Source organism: Drosophila kikkawai, chromosome 2R, assembly GCF_030179895.1.
Source record: "Drosophila kikkawai strain 14028-0561.14 chromosome 2R, DkikHiC1v2, whole genome shotgun sequence".
NCBI lineage: Eukaryota > Metazoa > Arthropoda > Insecta > Diptera > Drosophilidae > Drosophila > Drosophila kikkawai.
The window spans coordinates 18,989,795-19,004,064 of NC_091729.1; the positions used below are offsets into that span (position 1 = coordinate 18,989,795).

At 44.9% G+C, this 14,270-nt stretch overlaps 3 protein-coding genes across 3 annotated transcripts in view; all 3 read right to left on the bottom strand.

Moving 5' to 3' along the window:
- Window positions 1-3,996: 3,996 nt before the first annotated feature.
- On the bottom strand, window positions 3,997-5,043 carry LOC108076559 (uncharacterized). Its single transcript, XM_070284586.1, has 2 exons — window positions 4,981-5,043; window positions 3,997-4,923 (listed from the first exon to the last, which is right to left on the bottom strand). Exons 1-2 carry the CDS (start codon window positions 5,036-5,038, stop codon window positions 4,004-4,006), a joined length of 978 nt encoding a protein of 325 aa, XP_070140687.1. The 5' UTR covers window positions 5,039-5,043; the 3' UTR covers window positions 3,997-4,003.
- A 517-nt stretch (window positions 5,044-5,560) lies between these two features.
- LOC108076558 (uncharacterized) lies at window positions 5,561-6,761 on the bottom strand. Its single transcript, XM_017169469.2, has 2 exons — window positions 6,689-6,761; window positions 5,561-6,630 (listed from the first exon to the last, which is right to left on the bottom strand). The coding sequence occupies exons 1-2, from the start codon at window positions 6,759-6,761 to the stop codon at window positions 5,561-5,563; spliced, it is 1,143 nt and encodes a 380-aa protein (XP_017024958.1).
- A 609-nt stretch (window positions 6,762-7,370) lies between these two features.
- The window catches only part of dpr1 (defective proboscis extension response 1), a 50,944-nt gene continuing 44,044 nt past the window's right edge, over window positions 7,371-14,270 (bottom strand). Inside the window, exons 5-8 of the mRNA XM_017169861.3 lie at window positions 12,113-12,232; window positions 11,925-12,021; window positions 10,293-10,390; window positions 7,371-9,544 (exon numbers count right to left, since the gene is read on the bottom strand). Coding sequence (XP_017025350.1) covers window positions 9,231-9,544; window positions 10,293-10,390; window positions 11,925-12,021; window positions 12,113-12,232 — 629 coding nt within the window. The 3' untranslated portion in view covers window positions 7,371-9,230. The remainder of the gene's footprint in view (window positions 9,545-10,292; window positions 10,391-11,924; window positions 12,022-12,112; window positions 12,233-14,270) is intronic.

Below are 14,270 nucleotides of genomic sequence, written 5' to 3' on the forward strand. Positions count from 1 at the left end.
CACTCGAGGCGAAACTTTCGAGATACTCTCGCTCTGTACTGCAGCCTGCGTTGAGATATTGGGGAAATTATTGAAGCAGAAATCGGCACTCGTGTCAAATGCATAACGTTGAGCTCAATACCGATGGCGATAGCTATTCCCAGGACCCTGCGGCAGCAGAAGGAGGCCTGTCGTTTTGCCGGCATGTTGCAATTTATTCTAATCGCTTGTCGGAGAAAAAAGAACCCCGATGGATGGCAGGCGATGCGTGTAACGATGCTGCATACGAAGTCAACGGTAAACCAAAGCAGGAGACCGTAGACCGGAGACCAGACCCGGCCAGGCCAGACCCGACCAGGCCAAAAAGGTTGCCAATTGAGTGGCGCCAATCAATCTGCAGCCGCTCTGCGAAAGTGTGTCAAAAGCGTTGCCCAACTAAGCTGGAGTGAGCTGAAGAGCGTTAAACTCCGGCCGGATGGCGGAGGGACTGAAGGGCGTATGGACGGAATGGCGGACTGACGGCTTGTTGTGTCGCTTATGGCACTTAATTGACGCCAATCGCATTGACTTGCAGTCACTCCATTCAGCCTCTGCTGATGGCAAGAAAAATCGCAGCTCGTTAGTGCTGCGAACATACGTTTCAGGTTTCCTTCTCGTGGGGGTGAAGCCGGTAGAGGGAGGGTTAACAGCTAACAGGTAGCAGGTACCAGGTACCAGGTAACTGGTAATGGCGCAAGGGGCTCTCCATCTGCCATTGATGCCAAATTGCCATTCCCGATTTTCAGTTAGCACAGGTTGACAACAGATTATTAAATGCCAGTAACAGGCAGGCAGTCCCAGGGATTTTTCAAGCGATTAAGTTTCTTTCTGAAAGAGGAAAACTAACAGCTACTTTATTATATTAATTAAAAATATGGAATACAAGAATGAAAGTTTACACCTATTAATAAACAAGTTAAAAGTCTATAAAATGCATTTGTTGTATGTTGAAAATAATTTTGATTTGAGGAAAGCTCTACCTAAAATCTTTCCAAACAGCAATCAAAGAAAATTCTGTTTTATATTTATTTCTATAAATTTTTTGTGGTTACAGTGGATTTTCCTTGATATCCACCAAGCCTGGAGAGGCAGCTCTCTATGGCTTGGCAACCGCAAATCAGTTAAGCTACCAAATCAACAGCCAGCAAAACCAACGCCGGCGACAACTACATGACAGCCGACACAGACATACGCCACACACACACAGCACTTACACCCACAGATCCTTGCAATGCTCTCCTCCTTAAAAATCACACCCTTGTTTGTGTATGTGCGGGCGTTTGTTAATGATTATTTGACGCCATGTTTGATTGACGTGCAAACGCCTGCTGCTGCTTCTGATGCTCCAACAGCCTCTTATTGTATAAATTTTATTATCCATGTATGTGTGCACACCTCCTTGCCCCCCTCGTCTCCGTCCGCTCCTCCCCGACTGGTTGTGTTAATGGCCGCCAAAGACCGCAATAACCACAAGGCACTTATCAATTTCTGCGCCTTAACAAAATGGCACTCGAGCGTGTATTTGTGTGCGCACTTCCGTTGATATCAAAGACATATGTATAGCCGCCATGAGACGGTGTGTGTGTAGGTGTTGCTGTGTGGGTGCCTGCATTAATATTCCGTTAAATTGACATTTACATGATGAAGACAATGATGATGAAGGCGATGATCATGTCGCTGGCGCTGGTGACGAACGCTCTAAATGGTTGCTTGACTTTTCCCCCGGTGAAATTATTCAAGATCTAATTTATCTTCATCAATGCAATAAATTCCATGGAAAATCAGAAACCAAAACAGTTTTCACAAGTGTTTATTTGCCATTTGAGACTTTAACTATCAACATTGCTGAGAGCTTAAATAATAATTATTAATTATTTGCAGCGCACTTGCACTGGCAGTATTGTATATAAGTTAAAGACCATTTGCTGGCGGCATATATATAGTATATTATAAATAAACCAATAACTCAAGGCTACTTCAGCCTAAGCTAGAAATATGAGTAGAAATTAAAGCCTGAATAGAAATAACAATTGCAATTAAAACACATGAGAAAAGGATTTCTCGTATAAAGGACAAAAGACAACATGTTTTGATTTAATTTTATTCCATTTCAACACAAGTTTTTTGACCAAACTAATCACTTAGACGCATCGATCTGTTTTCTCTTGACGTTGACAACTACTTTGGCAACACTTTACAGCCTTTTTTGGGAGTAAGCTGCTGCAATTTTTGGGCAATTCCATCTTTTTTTGTTTTGGCCCCAGCAACAGTCTAGCAGCGCTCTCAGCAATTTGCTTACATTCAACTCAGCCATGTCCAAAATGGCAGCAACAAGCTTCTGCTTCTGCTTCTGCTGTGTGTGTGTGCTTGATGTTGTTGGATAAACTATGTAGAGTCCTTGAAAAACATGCAGGCCATAGGAGCGGAATGCCAGCGGCGGCAAAAACAACGAGCAGCGCAACAAATAGCAAAAATAGAAAGGAAAAGTTAACAGTTGACATAGTTTAGAGTTGCTTGGTCAGACGGAGGCTGTCAAGGGGATGTTTCGAGGGGTTTCGTGGGGCTTCGAGGGGATTTGCCAAGTGCGGCGTCAAGGGGGAGTGGGTGGGTGCTGGGTGCTGGGTTCAACAGCCACAAGCGTAAGCCGTTGAATGCGAAGCGGAATGAATGTCTTAATCAGAATGCTGGGATGTGGGGGCAGTGGCGGTAAGAGTGGGAAATTGGTGGCAAACTAAATGAATTTAATTGCCGCAGGATATGAAAGTAATTATTTTGCAGTGCATAGACACAACACTGCCAGTCGTTCGTCCTCTTGGATGGTGGGGGCGTAAGCGTGCCACTGGGCGTGGCTCTCTGGTTGTGTGGAGCCCCAGCTAAAAACGCAATGAGGCCAAAGGCGAGTGCTGTTCTTTCGTCATTGCCTCAGTGCATCCGATCCGATGCACTTGCACTTAACAGCAAACGGGCGTTCAAATCGCCATGCCCACGACCCCCCACCGACCACGCCCACGCCTCTCTGACTGCCACGCCCACATGCGATGCGACGCACCACTGTCAATTGCCCCGCGGTTATTTTGAGTTGTTCTTTAATTTATTCTCTTTCATGCCTGTGCGTTCGTTGTCCTTCACCAGTGAACGGATGTGTATGTCGGCATTAGTACAAGCACTGAGAGAAAAGTATACTAAAATACATCTTAAACTAGCAATATTAGTTGGAAATACTTAAATCGGTATCTAAATATATAAAAATATTTATGGAAACCACTTTCATTGTTTTCTTTTATATAGAAAGTGTTTCCAACAGTCAGATCCCGGATGTTCTTCGAACAAATACACATGTTAAAACATAAAACACCAAATTTTTTTTTTTCTAATTTTCCAAACTATTTTACTCCCTGTGCAGCTCCACTAAAGAGCCTGTCGTAGCAGCAGCAGCAGCAGATGCTCTACAAAAGGCAACGATGTGTTACACTTTCAATTGTCGCTGTACCTCAATACTGCGAAGTCTGTGTGTGTGTGGGATGCGATGTTTGTAATGCTCCTTGTTTACATGGTGGCTATGTTCTGCTGCCTAGATCAACGCTTCTTTCTGGCATTGTTAGTGGCAGGACCTTGTAACACTTTCGATCAAACACGCACAACAACAAACACACATCCACTCACGGAAACGTGCAACAAATGAACGATTCTGAAACTCAATTCCAAGTCCAATTATGACGGCTCATAGCTCTGAATAGTTAACCCTTCTATAAATATATTTTAAATAGTAGCTTTAATTTATGTTTATTTTAGTTTTTTTGTGAAAATTAAAGGAATGAACATTAGTTCTAAAAACTTCTTGTCATAAATTATAATTCTTGGATTAAATTATAGTAGATCTCCTCCTTCAAAAACCTCTGTTCTCCCATTTAAACTCAAAATAATTTTCAAAGTTTCTATTAATTTATTTTATTGTAAATGAAATGTTTCTAACCGGGTGCTTTGCTCACTGTTCCCGCTCGAACTGCGGAGAACGAACGTAGACGGGTGCCGGGTGGGTGAGGCCGTAGTTGCGGACCACCTTTGGGTAGTTGGAGGCATACTCCTGCTTGGGATAGCTGGCTGGTTGATAAGCAGAGACCTCCTGGTTGGCCCTCGACCGCTTACCGCCCCTCAAGGGGAATCCTACGGGCTGGTAGTAGAAGCCATTGTAGGCGTCGATCAGGTGGCCAAAATCTACTTCGTCGCCGACGGAACGCTTGTCTCCATCGGAGTGGTGGTGCTTGGGTGGCGGGGGTGGAGGAGGGAAGGGGTAGTAGTAGGGTGGGTAGCCGTAGGGGTAGAAGGGAGGATAGGGATATCCGCCATGACCATGACCATTTCCGTGACCATGACCGTGTTCGGGCTTCTTTGTGGTCGTTGTTGTGGTTGTAGAGGTATCAGTGCCATTGACCACCAGAATGCAGTTGACAGTGGTCACATCATCGTCGTCACCTTCATTACTGCTGCCTCCGCTTCCATGCCCACTTCCATGACCACTTCCGTGTCCACTACCGTGTCCACTGCCATGTCCACTTCCATGCCCCGAACCCGATCCTGAACCCGAGCTGGAGTCGGTATTGGGCTCGTACTCAATGCTCACCACACGTCCCAGGCGCCTGTCCTCCTCTCCATTTTCCAGATCATTCGTAGAGATCACGCACAGGGGACGTCCCTTCTTGTTCTGATCCTTGGAGCCGGAGCTAAAGATTGCTGGGATGAAGCTGCCGGCAGCAAATCCAGAAGCCAGACCCTTGATGCCAGCAATGGAGCTGCTAAGAAGACGGGCCTCGGACACCTCATCCTTGCCCTGGGTCAGCCTGAGGAGCTCGTTGTACTCCTGCCGAGTCACGGGGTGCAGTTTCACCAGCTGAGGACGACTCCTGCCTGTGGCAAGGAGCGAAGATTAGCTTTCTTCCAAAGACTCGGGCCAAAAGAACTTACCCGCTTGGACTGCCGCGAGGCTAAGCACGATCGCTGCTAGAACTGGAAAGAACTTCATGCCGATTGCGAATAAGCTCCACTGACAGCGCTCACTCGCTTATATATTTTAAAAGTCTTGCTCTTGGTAAGCAGCCGGAATGAAATTCCCTTTCGGCATTGTCATTCAAATGGATCAACCCAAAATTGCTCATCTACAGTTAAGGCATCTCCCTAATCGACTCTGATCTCCATAATTTACGCGTTGACCCAGTTCTTTCTGGCAAAGACCAGCGCCCTGCCCATACTGGTCTTACTAATGGCTAGTTGGAGCAGCTTTATGGCCAAAACTTAATTCTCTTGTCCATGTTTCTGACTGAGTGATAATGATCTTTTAGTTATGACTTGGCTCATCACAGCAATGGATCGCTCATGGGTATTAGTCATAGCTAAGAACATGGATTTATTAGAGTGGATTCTTTAGACTTCTTTAATGTTTAGTTTTTATTAATTAAGTAAATATTTCAGCTCAAAGAATATAAAATTCTAGACCCACAAAATAGTAACCAAATAAAATAGGTATAAATATAGTTTTTCGGATATTTTATTGTCTGTAATTATAAGGTTCACTATAGTAGGGATAATAACGCTTCTTATAGTCATCTTCTTCCTCGTAGGAGTCCTCATCTTCATCATCCTCCTCCTCGGCTTGTTGGGGTTTCTCCGCTTCCTTAATAGCAGCCGCTTGAGCCAACTGGGACTGATCTAGGTAGGGAAAACCATAGCCATAGGGATACCCTTGAGGCTGTGGACCATAGGGATTGACATAGGGCTGTTGCGGCGGAAATTGCGGTTGGGGAGGGTATGGTGGCCCGTAGGGTGGCAGTGATCCATAGGGACTTTGTCCATATAGAGCTTGAGGACCAAAGGGCTGTTGGCTAGGATAGGGACTGTAGGGATAGCCACCATAGGCAGAGGAAGGGGGATAGGGCGCCCCAAACTGAGGCTGCAGTGGATAACCACTATATTGGCGTGAACCGTCAGAGTCCTCATCCAAGCTGGCTGACTTGGGATAAGTGCTCTTGTTCATTTTCTGCCTTTTCAATGGGGCTGCAGTGGTGAGCTCAACCTCCTCCTTTTCCACTTCCTCCTGTTCATCCTTCATCTGTTCAGGCTGCTTGACCGCAGCGGAATCTTCCACAGGTTGTGTCGCCCAATATTGGGAGTAGTTTGGATGAGGATCTTGGCTAAGCAACTCTTGATCAGGCTCCTTCTTCAGCACCACGATACAGTGAATGGCGGAATCTTCATCATCGGCCTCAATGCCCTTGCCCGAACTGCGAGCGGAGGCCACCTCCTCGTTCCTACCCACAGGCTCGTCCTCTCGGGTCTTGATCACGCACAGGGGCTGACTTTCAAAGTCCACCTTCTCAGCCTCGTCAGCCTTGCTGACTGTGGTGAGACCCACGATCCGAAGGAGAGAGTGCCAGCCGGAGCTGATGGTCTCGCTGAACGACTCGCTGACGGTGGCAAAGCCTCCGTTGATCAGCCTGGCCTCCGATATCACCTTCCTGCCCTTGGTCAGCTGCAGCATGCGCTCATATTGCTCTTGATTGATCTCGTATACTCGCACCAGCTGCTCCCGGTTAGCTTCGGATGGCGAAGGTGGCGGGGCTGTAATTTATTTGGTTCGTAATGAGTTCTAGGAGTAGCTTCAGATTCGGAGGTTCACCTGTCTCTAGGCTGGCGCACAGGGCCAACAGCACCAGCAGGGCCAGGCATTTATCCATTGCCATCTGCAACATGCTCCAACACCTGGACAAGAACGGACTAAAATGCGTTCACTCTGCTCTGGTTTTATTTATACATTTTTCTAGAATTTATGTCGAGCGAATAAAATCGAACGGTACACAAGCCGCCCCGAATTTGGAGACGAATTGCAATTAAATAAATATTGGACTTCAGGCATCGCATCATCATCATCATCAGCATCACTCTCGACAACATCGCTCCGAATCGATTTGAATAAATTAGGCAAATTTGATACACATTCGGTGACGCCCCAGAGCAGAGTCAATGAACGCATTATAAGCATTCCTAGACAAGCTGAGACGAACAGGTTTTGCCTGAGCAAATTCAACTCAGATCAGATGTCAATCTGGATAAATATAAAGGGTTAATGAAAGGGTGCATGCTAATGGAAATCTGCAAAAGAATGTGGGCTAAGTCATTAAGTTTTTTAAAGATTTTTTTAAATGTTAAATTCAACAAGCTGGCAAATGTGTCGGCAGATTCAGAGTTAAAATATTTAAAGAAGACCCAATTAATACCTACCCAGTATTTCCTCTTAAAAGAAATAATCTCAAACCTTTGGTTAAATTTTCTAAATCATATTTTTATTGAATCGATTTGGTTTCTTTTCACAAAAATTCTCGCCTGCAGTGTCCGTGTGTGTTAGTTGTCGCTGTTAAACAATCCTATCTGTATATGCATATGTAGGGTACCTATGGATACGCACACGTAAATGTATTGAGAGTACCTGGTTTAAATATGTATATACTTTTGTAGCTGCAATGCTGTGACATACACTCATGGGTAATGTATTTGCTAGGGTTTCGTTCGTTATTGTTTTCGATCGGGAACCGACTCCGCTCTCTCTAGTTAATTGCCAGCTCAGATTAGTTCGAGATCCAATCACTCTATTTACAAATTTCAGGACGTACGGAGGTCCTGGCCAGGGGTCCATATTAAATTTAACTAGTTTTTACTATTATTCAAATTGTTTTATGTCTCGTGTTGCGTGTTAGTTAATTTTAGGTTGCGTGTGTTGCACTCCAGGCTCGCGTCGGGGTGCTGCTTACCAGCTAAAAACGGTCCGCAACATTCGAATCGTATTTATCGGCTTTATCTGTTTATATCATTTAAGAGTTAATTAAAATTACAATTTCGTCTACTAATGAATTTATTTACAGTGCCTGCGCATTTGCATGGCAGTCGTATCAATTATATCGATAAGCACAATTATAAATTGCATTTATTTTCAAATTTCGCCCCCTTTTGTGTTTGGTTTTTTTGGTTTTCTGTTTTTTTTTTTTTTTTTGTTGTGTTCTAGCCAAAACTAATTATATACAATTAAACGAGTTTATCCCGCAATTGGGTCTGACACAAACAAGGTTCGAGTGCTGACGCATGTATGAAAGCATACATATCGGCTTATCGACTATACATTCACAATCGTATCTAACGTAGCTAATGCCTAAAACTTATAAGTGTGCAAAGCAAATGAGTTGCACTCGAACATAAAACAATGCGTTGCTCCTGCTCCTAATTGTTTTGCAAATACCTCCAAGTGCTCTTGGTTAAATATTTCCCTCGAACGGCAATTATTTACAGCGAATTTCAATCCAATTTCTGACTCAATGGGTGGCTACTGGGTGCAAGGTTGTCGTTGGCAGTTAGAGATTGCATAGAAGAAGATTACTGTGAGTCCAGGGAAAAGGGTGCTTGTCGGGTGTTCCGGGCATTTCAGAGTATTTATAGCTAGTAAGTCTTACTTCATAATGAGAGTTTGGATATTTTATTTTTTCTGTGGGTTGTGCAGTCGATATTTGGCAGCAGAAAGGGATCAATCAAAGGCTACATAACAGTAAGATGCATAACGCCAATACCTTTGAACTTCCATAAGTAAGATGAAAGATTGTGTATTTCGAAAGAGTCTGGTGGCGTTATGCATCTTACTATTATATTGTCCTTGCTTCAACAGATACCGATACCCGGATATCGCAAATCGATAGATATTTCGGTTATTATTGGCCATCGATTGTCACTTGTGGGGTTTCTTTAAACGGGAAATTGATACAGTCAGTCCGGAGTTTAGTTTTAGAATCAGATATATAGGTAATGCTCAAGAAATATCAGTATATGGTTGCGGGGAGTCTATCAGTGATGATCACTTACTGCCTAGCGGTTATCGGTAATTAAACTAAATCAGAACGTATGGCAAATAATATTATCTTAGACCAATTGTTATGTCTCTCTTATCTTCGTTAAATACTTTTTCACTTATCAGCTAATATATATGTTTTCTGTCCACTAAGTGCATTCATCTTAGAAGTTTGTAAATACCTATGCTTGACCCCCCATGCGATACATAAAAAACTTAAATCACCTTGAATATGTGTACTATGAGTGAGTGCGTGTGTTTGTGTGTGGCTTGGTGTGGTTGTGTGTGTACTTTTGCCTTTTTAGTGTTTCACTGCGTGTTGATTATTCCTTCATCTCATGCACTGAACCGCCGCTGGGCGTTCTCTCAACATGTTGCACGTCGCTGGCATGGATGTTGCTCCTACTGTTGCCGTTGCTGCTGCTGCAGTTACTCGTGTTTCGCTGTTCGTTAGCGCCGTTCGCTTCGGGGGACGCAGTGCCGCCGAGTTTGCCGCCGCTGCCGCAGCATGGATATATCCACACCCGGCCTCGTAGAAGTGCTGCAGGCAGCAGGAGACAATGCTCAGCAGCATGCAGCAGATGCCGCAGTAGAAGCTGTTGCTGTTGCTGCTCGAATTGTGTTGCATGGCCGCCGGGTGCTCGCCTGTTGAAAAGCGAAAGCAAACACGGGTTTAGAAATGGTGAAAGCCATTAGTGTCCTAATTGCAATTCGACACAGTTCTCAATATCTTAAGGTTATGATCATTTCTAATTACGTTAAGAGGGAAATATTAAAAAACATTTGAAAAAAAAGAAGAAAATAATATAATTAACTTTATTTTTCATATCGCTCAACCGGAAATGAAGCAAGCAATCAGTCGCCTTTGAGTCTTCGCCTGATAACATCGACTTGGGCTCGCTTGCCTGAGTTTCCTGTTTGTGCCAAAGAAAAACATCGGCCGCTCAAGTTGTTATAGTTCTCGATGAGCTCTCGAGCACACAAGCTCTGCTGCCATAAAGCTGACAAGCTCCTCGAGTCCCCACATGCCCCACCGTTATTGGCTGGCAGAAAACTTTCTAGCTGGCTGCAGCAGCAACTAGAAATAATTTCCGTGCTGCTGCACAAATACAAACATGAGGCAGCAGGGAAACAAAAACAAAAACAAGTTTTACAAAATCTGAAAAGAGGCAAGCAGCAATTTCTCGCCGACTCGGCTGCAATGCAATTACTGCACGGCCACGCCCCGTTTTGCACTTGGCATTACAAATTGCGAAAGTGGCGCTGCTAACAGGCAACTTCCACTTCCCGTCATAAACATGCAAAACTCTCTGACAGCTCAAACACCGGCAGGAGCCCAAACACACACACACATAGACACACACCTGCAGGACTGCAGTCCTTACTTACTTACCAATAATTACGTGCACATAGACGCTCGAGGTTTTTGCCACCGTCGGCACACAGGTGTAGTTGCCAGTATCGCCGGGCATGGCGCGCTTGATTTTTAATCTGTGCCGCGGGCAGGAGGAGCAGGAGGAGTTCCGGGAAAGAGAAGAGCATAGAGAAAGTGAATGGCTGTGGGGGAATGCATGTGAAACAAAGGCAAAAAGGGAAAAGGCCAAAGAATGTCGGGGAAAAACATCAAGGAAAAAAATACAAAACTTTTGCTACTTTATGCGATGGCACAATGTGTACCGAGCTGCCTCCACCACTGACTCTAATTCGAAGTCACTTTGCACTCAGAAAAATTTGGAGAAATTTAAAGAAGCAAGTACTTGAAAATATTATTAATTTAATATAATTTAATTACACATATCTTTTCAAAAATTTCTTCTGTCTACGAACCCTTTTTTTTTGACATTTTAAGTTTAAATATTATTATTTTTAAATATCCATCTCGTAAAATATGTAGTATCTCTAACATAATTAATAATTATTAATTATTACTATAAGCATCTCTTAAAGGTTCATGTTTCTTTTTTATATTGTACAACATTTTCCAAGATAATTCCTCAGTGCCCTTTCCCACAGCTTCTCCAGAGTGCTCCTAATCCTTGCTTTTACCACTCTCCTTTCATCTCTGTCAGCGGCACCTGCATTTTATGGTCGTCTGCGTCGTTAGTTAACAGCATAAATGGGCAATGATCACGTGGCGGCAACTGAAACCGAGCAAGCAACTACTGCTGTAGCCCCCGAGTCCCGGAATCCGGATACGGATCCAAATCCGACTGCTACTACTGTGACACCGCAGACTTTGCGACTTTGACTAAGGCAAATTAAAAGTCACACACGGCTAACTCGAGTACAAAGTAGAGTGATGGTAGGGCACGGCGAGGGAATCAAAACCAGATGATACCCTACTTACTGGAGCTAAGCTTCATTGGGAGAGTGAGAGCAGTTTGAGGAGATATTAAGCTCAACTTAAGGATAATATATAAAGAAAGTGTTTTGTTTACTAATGAAACTTAGTTTGTGTTGAATGTTTTAAGATTATACTTCAATTCTCCCTTTATTAGTTGTTCTTTGGGGTATTTGTAAAATGTTAAATTCGGACGATTCCTTACTATACCTTTCAAAATTGATTCCAAATAGTAGCTAATTATGGTATGTATTATATCATCGTTTAATATATTTCTTCCACATTTCCTGTGACTTTAAGCTCCTCTAGGTCTAGTTCTAGTTCTCCCTTCCAGTGTGAAGGCAGGGCCACCTGCCTAATCCACCCTTAGTTTTGATTTGGACTTCCAGACTGGCGGAGGGTCCTCCAGCCGGAACTCGTCCTTCGCTTTGGCCTTAAAATGTCATTCAAAGTCGGGGTCCATGCTGCTAGCACTGCAGGACTGCAGGCCACATCGACTACCGCCTGCCGGCTGTGCTTTAAATTCCCCGCTCCAAATGGCGGCTCTGGCCTTAATTAAGTGAGGCGGTATTTTAATGCGAAATAACTGAAATGCTCGGCACACATTTGCACGTTTGCCAGGTGGCAGAATGGCGAAATGGCGAAATGATGGGCGAGAGGAGTCGTTACTATACTTGTACATACCTCGAAGTCAGGCCGTCGGTCCAATCATCCTCGACACGAATCCGGGCCATGGAGCTGTCGATTTCGTTCTCGCCCTTGCCGTCGAGCATTTCGCTGCCTGCAAATGGAATGGAATGCGAGGAGTAGCAAATTGAATTGCGTAAATGAGGTGCATGCTGCCGAGGCCGGAGTTCATTACGCATACGCACCTTTGTACCAGAATATGTTGCCCAACTCGTGGGGGCCCTGCATAATTTTGCAGGTTAGGTTGATGTCGCTGCCGGTTTTCACCATCAGATCGCTGGGCCCGAAGATTTCCGCTTTGAGTTCTGCAAGAGGACAAAAAGTCACTTAAGTTGCTGCTGCCACACAATGCCAAGTCTGCTCCGTAACAATGATAATAATAATAATGTTAATGATAACGTCCAAGTGCACGTTTGTCTGGGAGTGGAGGAAGGACTGGGACTGATACTGGAACTGGGAGCTGGGCTCTACTTTATTACACAGACGCGTGTCTCTATTATGCTGGCGATAAGCTTTTGTTATGCCATATAAAAGGCAGTCGTCGACTCATACGCCCCGTGGTACCTGCACCTCGAAGCTGTTGCCTCTTTTTCCTTGCCTTCTCTCCCGACTCTCCGTGGAATTGTCTAAAAAAGACAAAGCGCGCGCGACTGGCAGATTGGAAAGAATTTTCTGCTTTCCATTTGGGGCACAAAATCAAAATGTCAACATTGAAGTGCCTTTTGTTGTTACAGCGTCAATGATTTCAATTGCGAAATATCATCGTGGACAGCCCCAAAAATGCGATTTGTACTTAAAGCTTATGATGGCTGACAGTTGCCTTAATGGAAAATGTCTCAGCCGCCTCTCGAGCTCACTCACTTCCCAAAGCGAGCGTTAAATGCGACTTCGTACTCCGTTCCCTGCTCCACTTTCGCTCTCGTAAGCAGCTGAAAATGGAAACTTTTCAGGTCCTAAACAACCGCAAAGCCCGTGGAAATAAATTGCAGCCATAAGAGACGAGGGAATGGAATGGCTTGCAACTGGCACATTTGTATAGTACACACACACACACACTCCAGCCTAGATGTGGCTAAGCTTTGCTGCGGGTTGCCTGCCATTCAATCGTGTGGCAAAAACCGAATGAAACCAAATTTGAATGCTACAAGAGGCTGAAGGAAAAACTAGGACTGATGACTTTTCCATAACTCTCTCTATTTCCTTCTATTCCCAACTTTAAATCGGTCTTTAAATCAGGTGTGCGAGTGTGACTCTCTGTCGTGCTGGGGTCCGCGTCCCAAAAATGTTAATCTAAATGAAATGCCAAGTAGAAAAAGTAATATACCGCCCGAAACAAAGAAGGCCAACAAAAAGCGGAGCCAAACGAATGGGCCGGAGCAACCCCAAATGGAATTCGAACATGCTGGGCGATTATCTGGCTGTTTTATAGACCCGCACATATATATAGGTATATGTACATGTAGGTGTGAGTTTCCCTCCCGAGGAAAGCGCTGAGTGCGGCACCTTGTTGTTGGCTGTTGTTGTACCTGGCAAAACAATTGTGGCAGCGAAAGCTAACCGTCTATGACTTCTGCCAGCCCCGGTGCAGGGAGCAAGGACTTGCGGCCGGGAAAATTATTGCCACCCCAACTCACACACACACACACACACATGCAGCTGACAACGCGTCTGCGGTTCCCACGTATGGGGGGATTTCCAAGAAGCGGGCTCCTTCGCAGGTGTGAACCCGCATGCTGCTGGATAAATGGGAGTCCTACTGGAGGGAATCTGCCCGGGAAATGGGAAATTGCTTATTTAACTATAATTAGATTAAGTGGGCCCGACACTTGGCCAGCTGCATTATGCAGAAGGAGGGGGGGGCAGGTGAGTCCTTCAGAGCCAGTCAGTCAAGCAAGAGCCACTTGGTCGTATTTGAAGTTTTCATTAGACCTGGCCGCAGTTGACCCAGGAACCAAAAAGTTGCAAAGTCTACTCCTGGCCACATGCCAACCCTCGTTCTGGCAAACAAAAGTCCTTGCCGAGCCTTGTTTACACACAGCCAGGCTACGGCTCCGGCTCAGACTGTGGCGAATTTTTGTGCAGCCACAGCAGAAAGTGGAAAGGATGCGGCCAAAGATGGGCCACGGCACGGGGTGTGGGGGTGTGTGGAAAATGCATTTTCATTTTTCTTGATTTCGCGCATAAAATGCGCATAAGCCTATATGCCCATAAACATTTGGAGCGATGAACTTTGCCTAGGGCCGGGCACAAAACATGGCATACTTTTTTGGGGCAGCCGCTGCAGCCAGCTCGTTGGTATCCTGGCTCCATCCAGCTCCGACTCTGGGCCCTTATGCTCGTTGT

Bases quoted from the DNA above. Each gene is read 5' to 3' on its own strand.
- LOC108076559 (XM_070284586.1), bottom strand. From the start codon at position 5,038: ATGAAGTTCTTTCCAGTTCTAGCAGCGATCGTGCTTAGCCTCGCGGCA. The intron at 4,924-4,980 runs GTAAGTTCTTTT...TCCTTGCCACAG, and splicing joins CCTCGCGGCAGTCCAAGCGG to GCAGGAGTCGTCCTCAGCTG.
- LOC108076558 (XM_017169469.2), bottom strand. From the start codon at position 6,761: ATGTTGCAGATGGCAATGGATAAATGCCTGGCCCTGCTGGTGCTGTTG. The intron at 6,631-6,688 runs GTGAACCTCCGA...AATAAATTACAG, and splicing joins GTGCGCCAGCCTAGAGACAG to CCCCGCCACCTTCGCCATCC.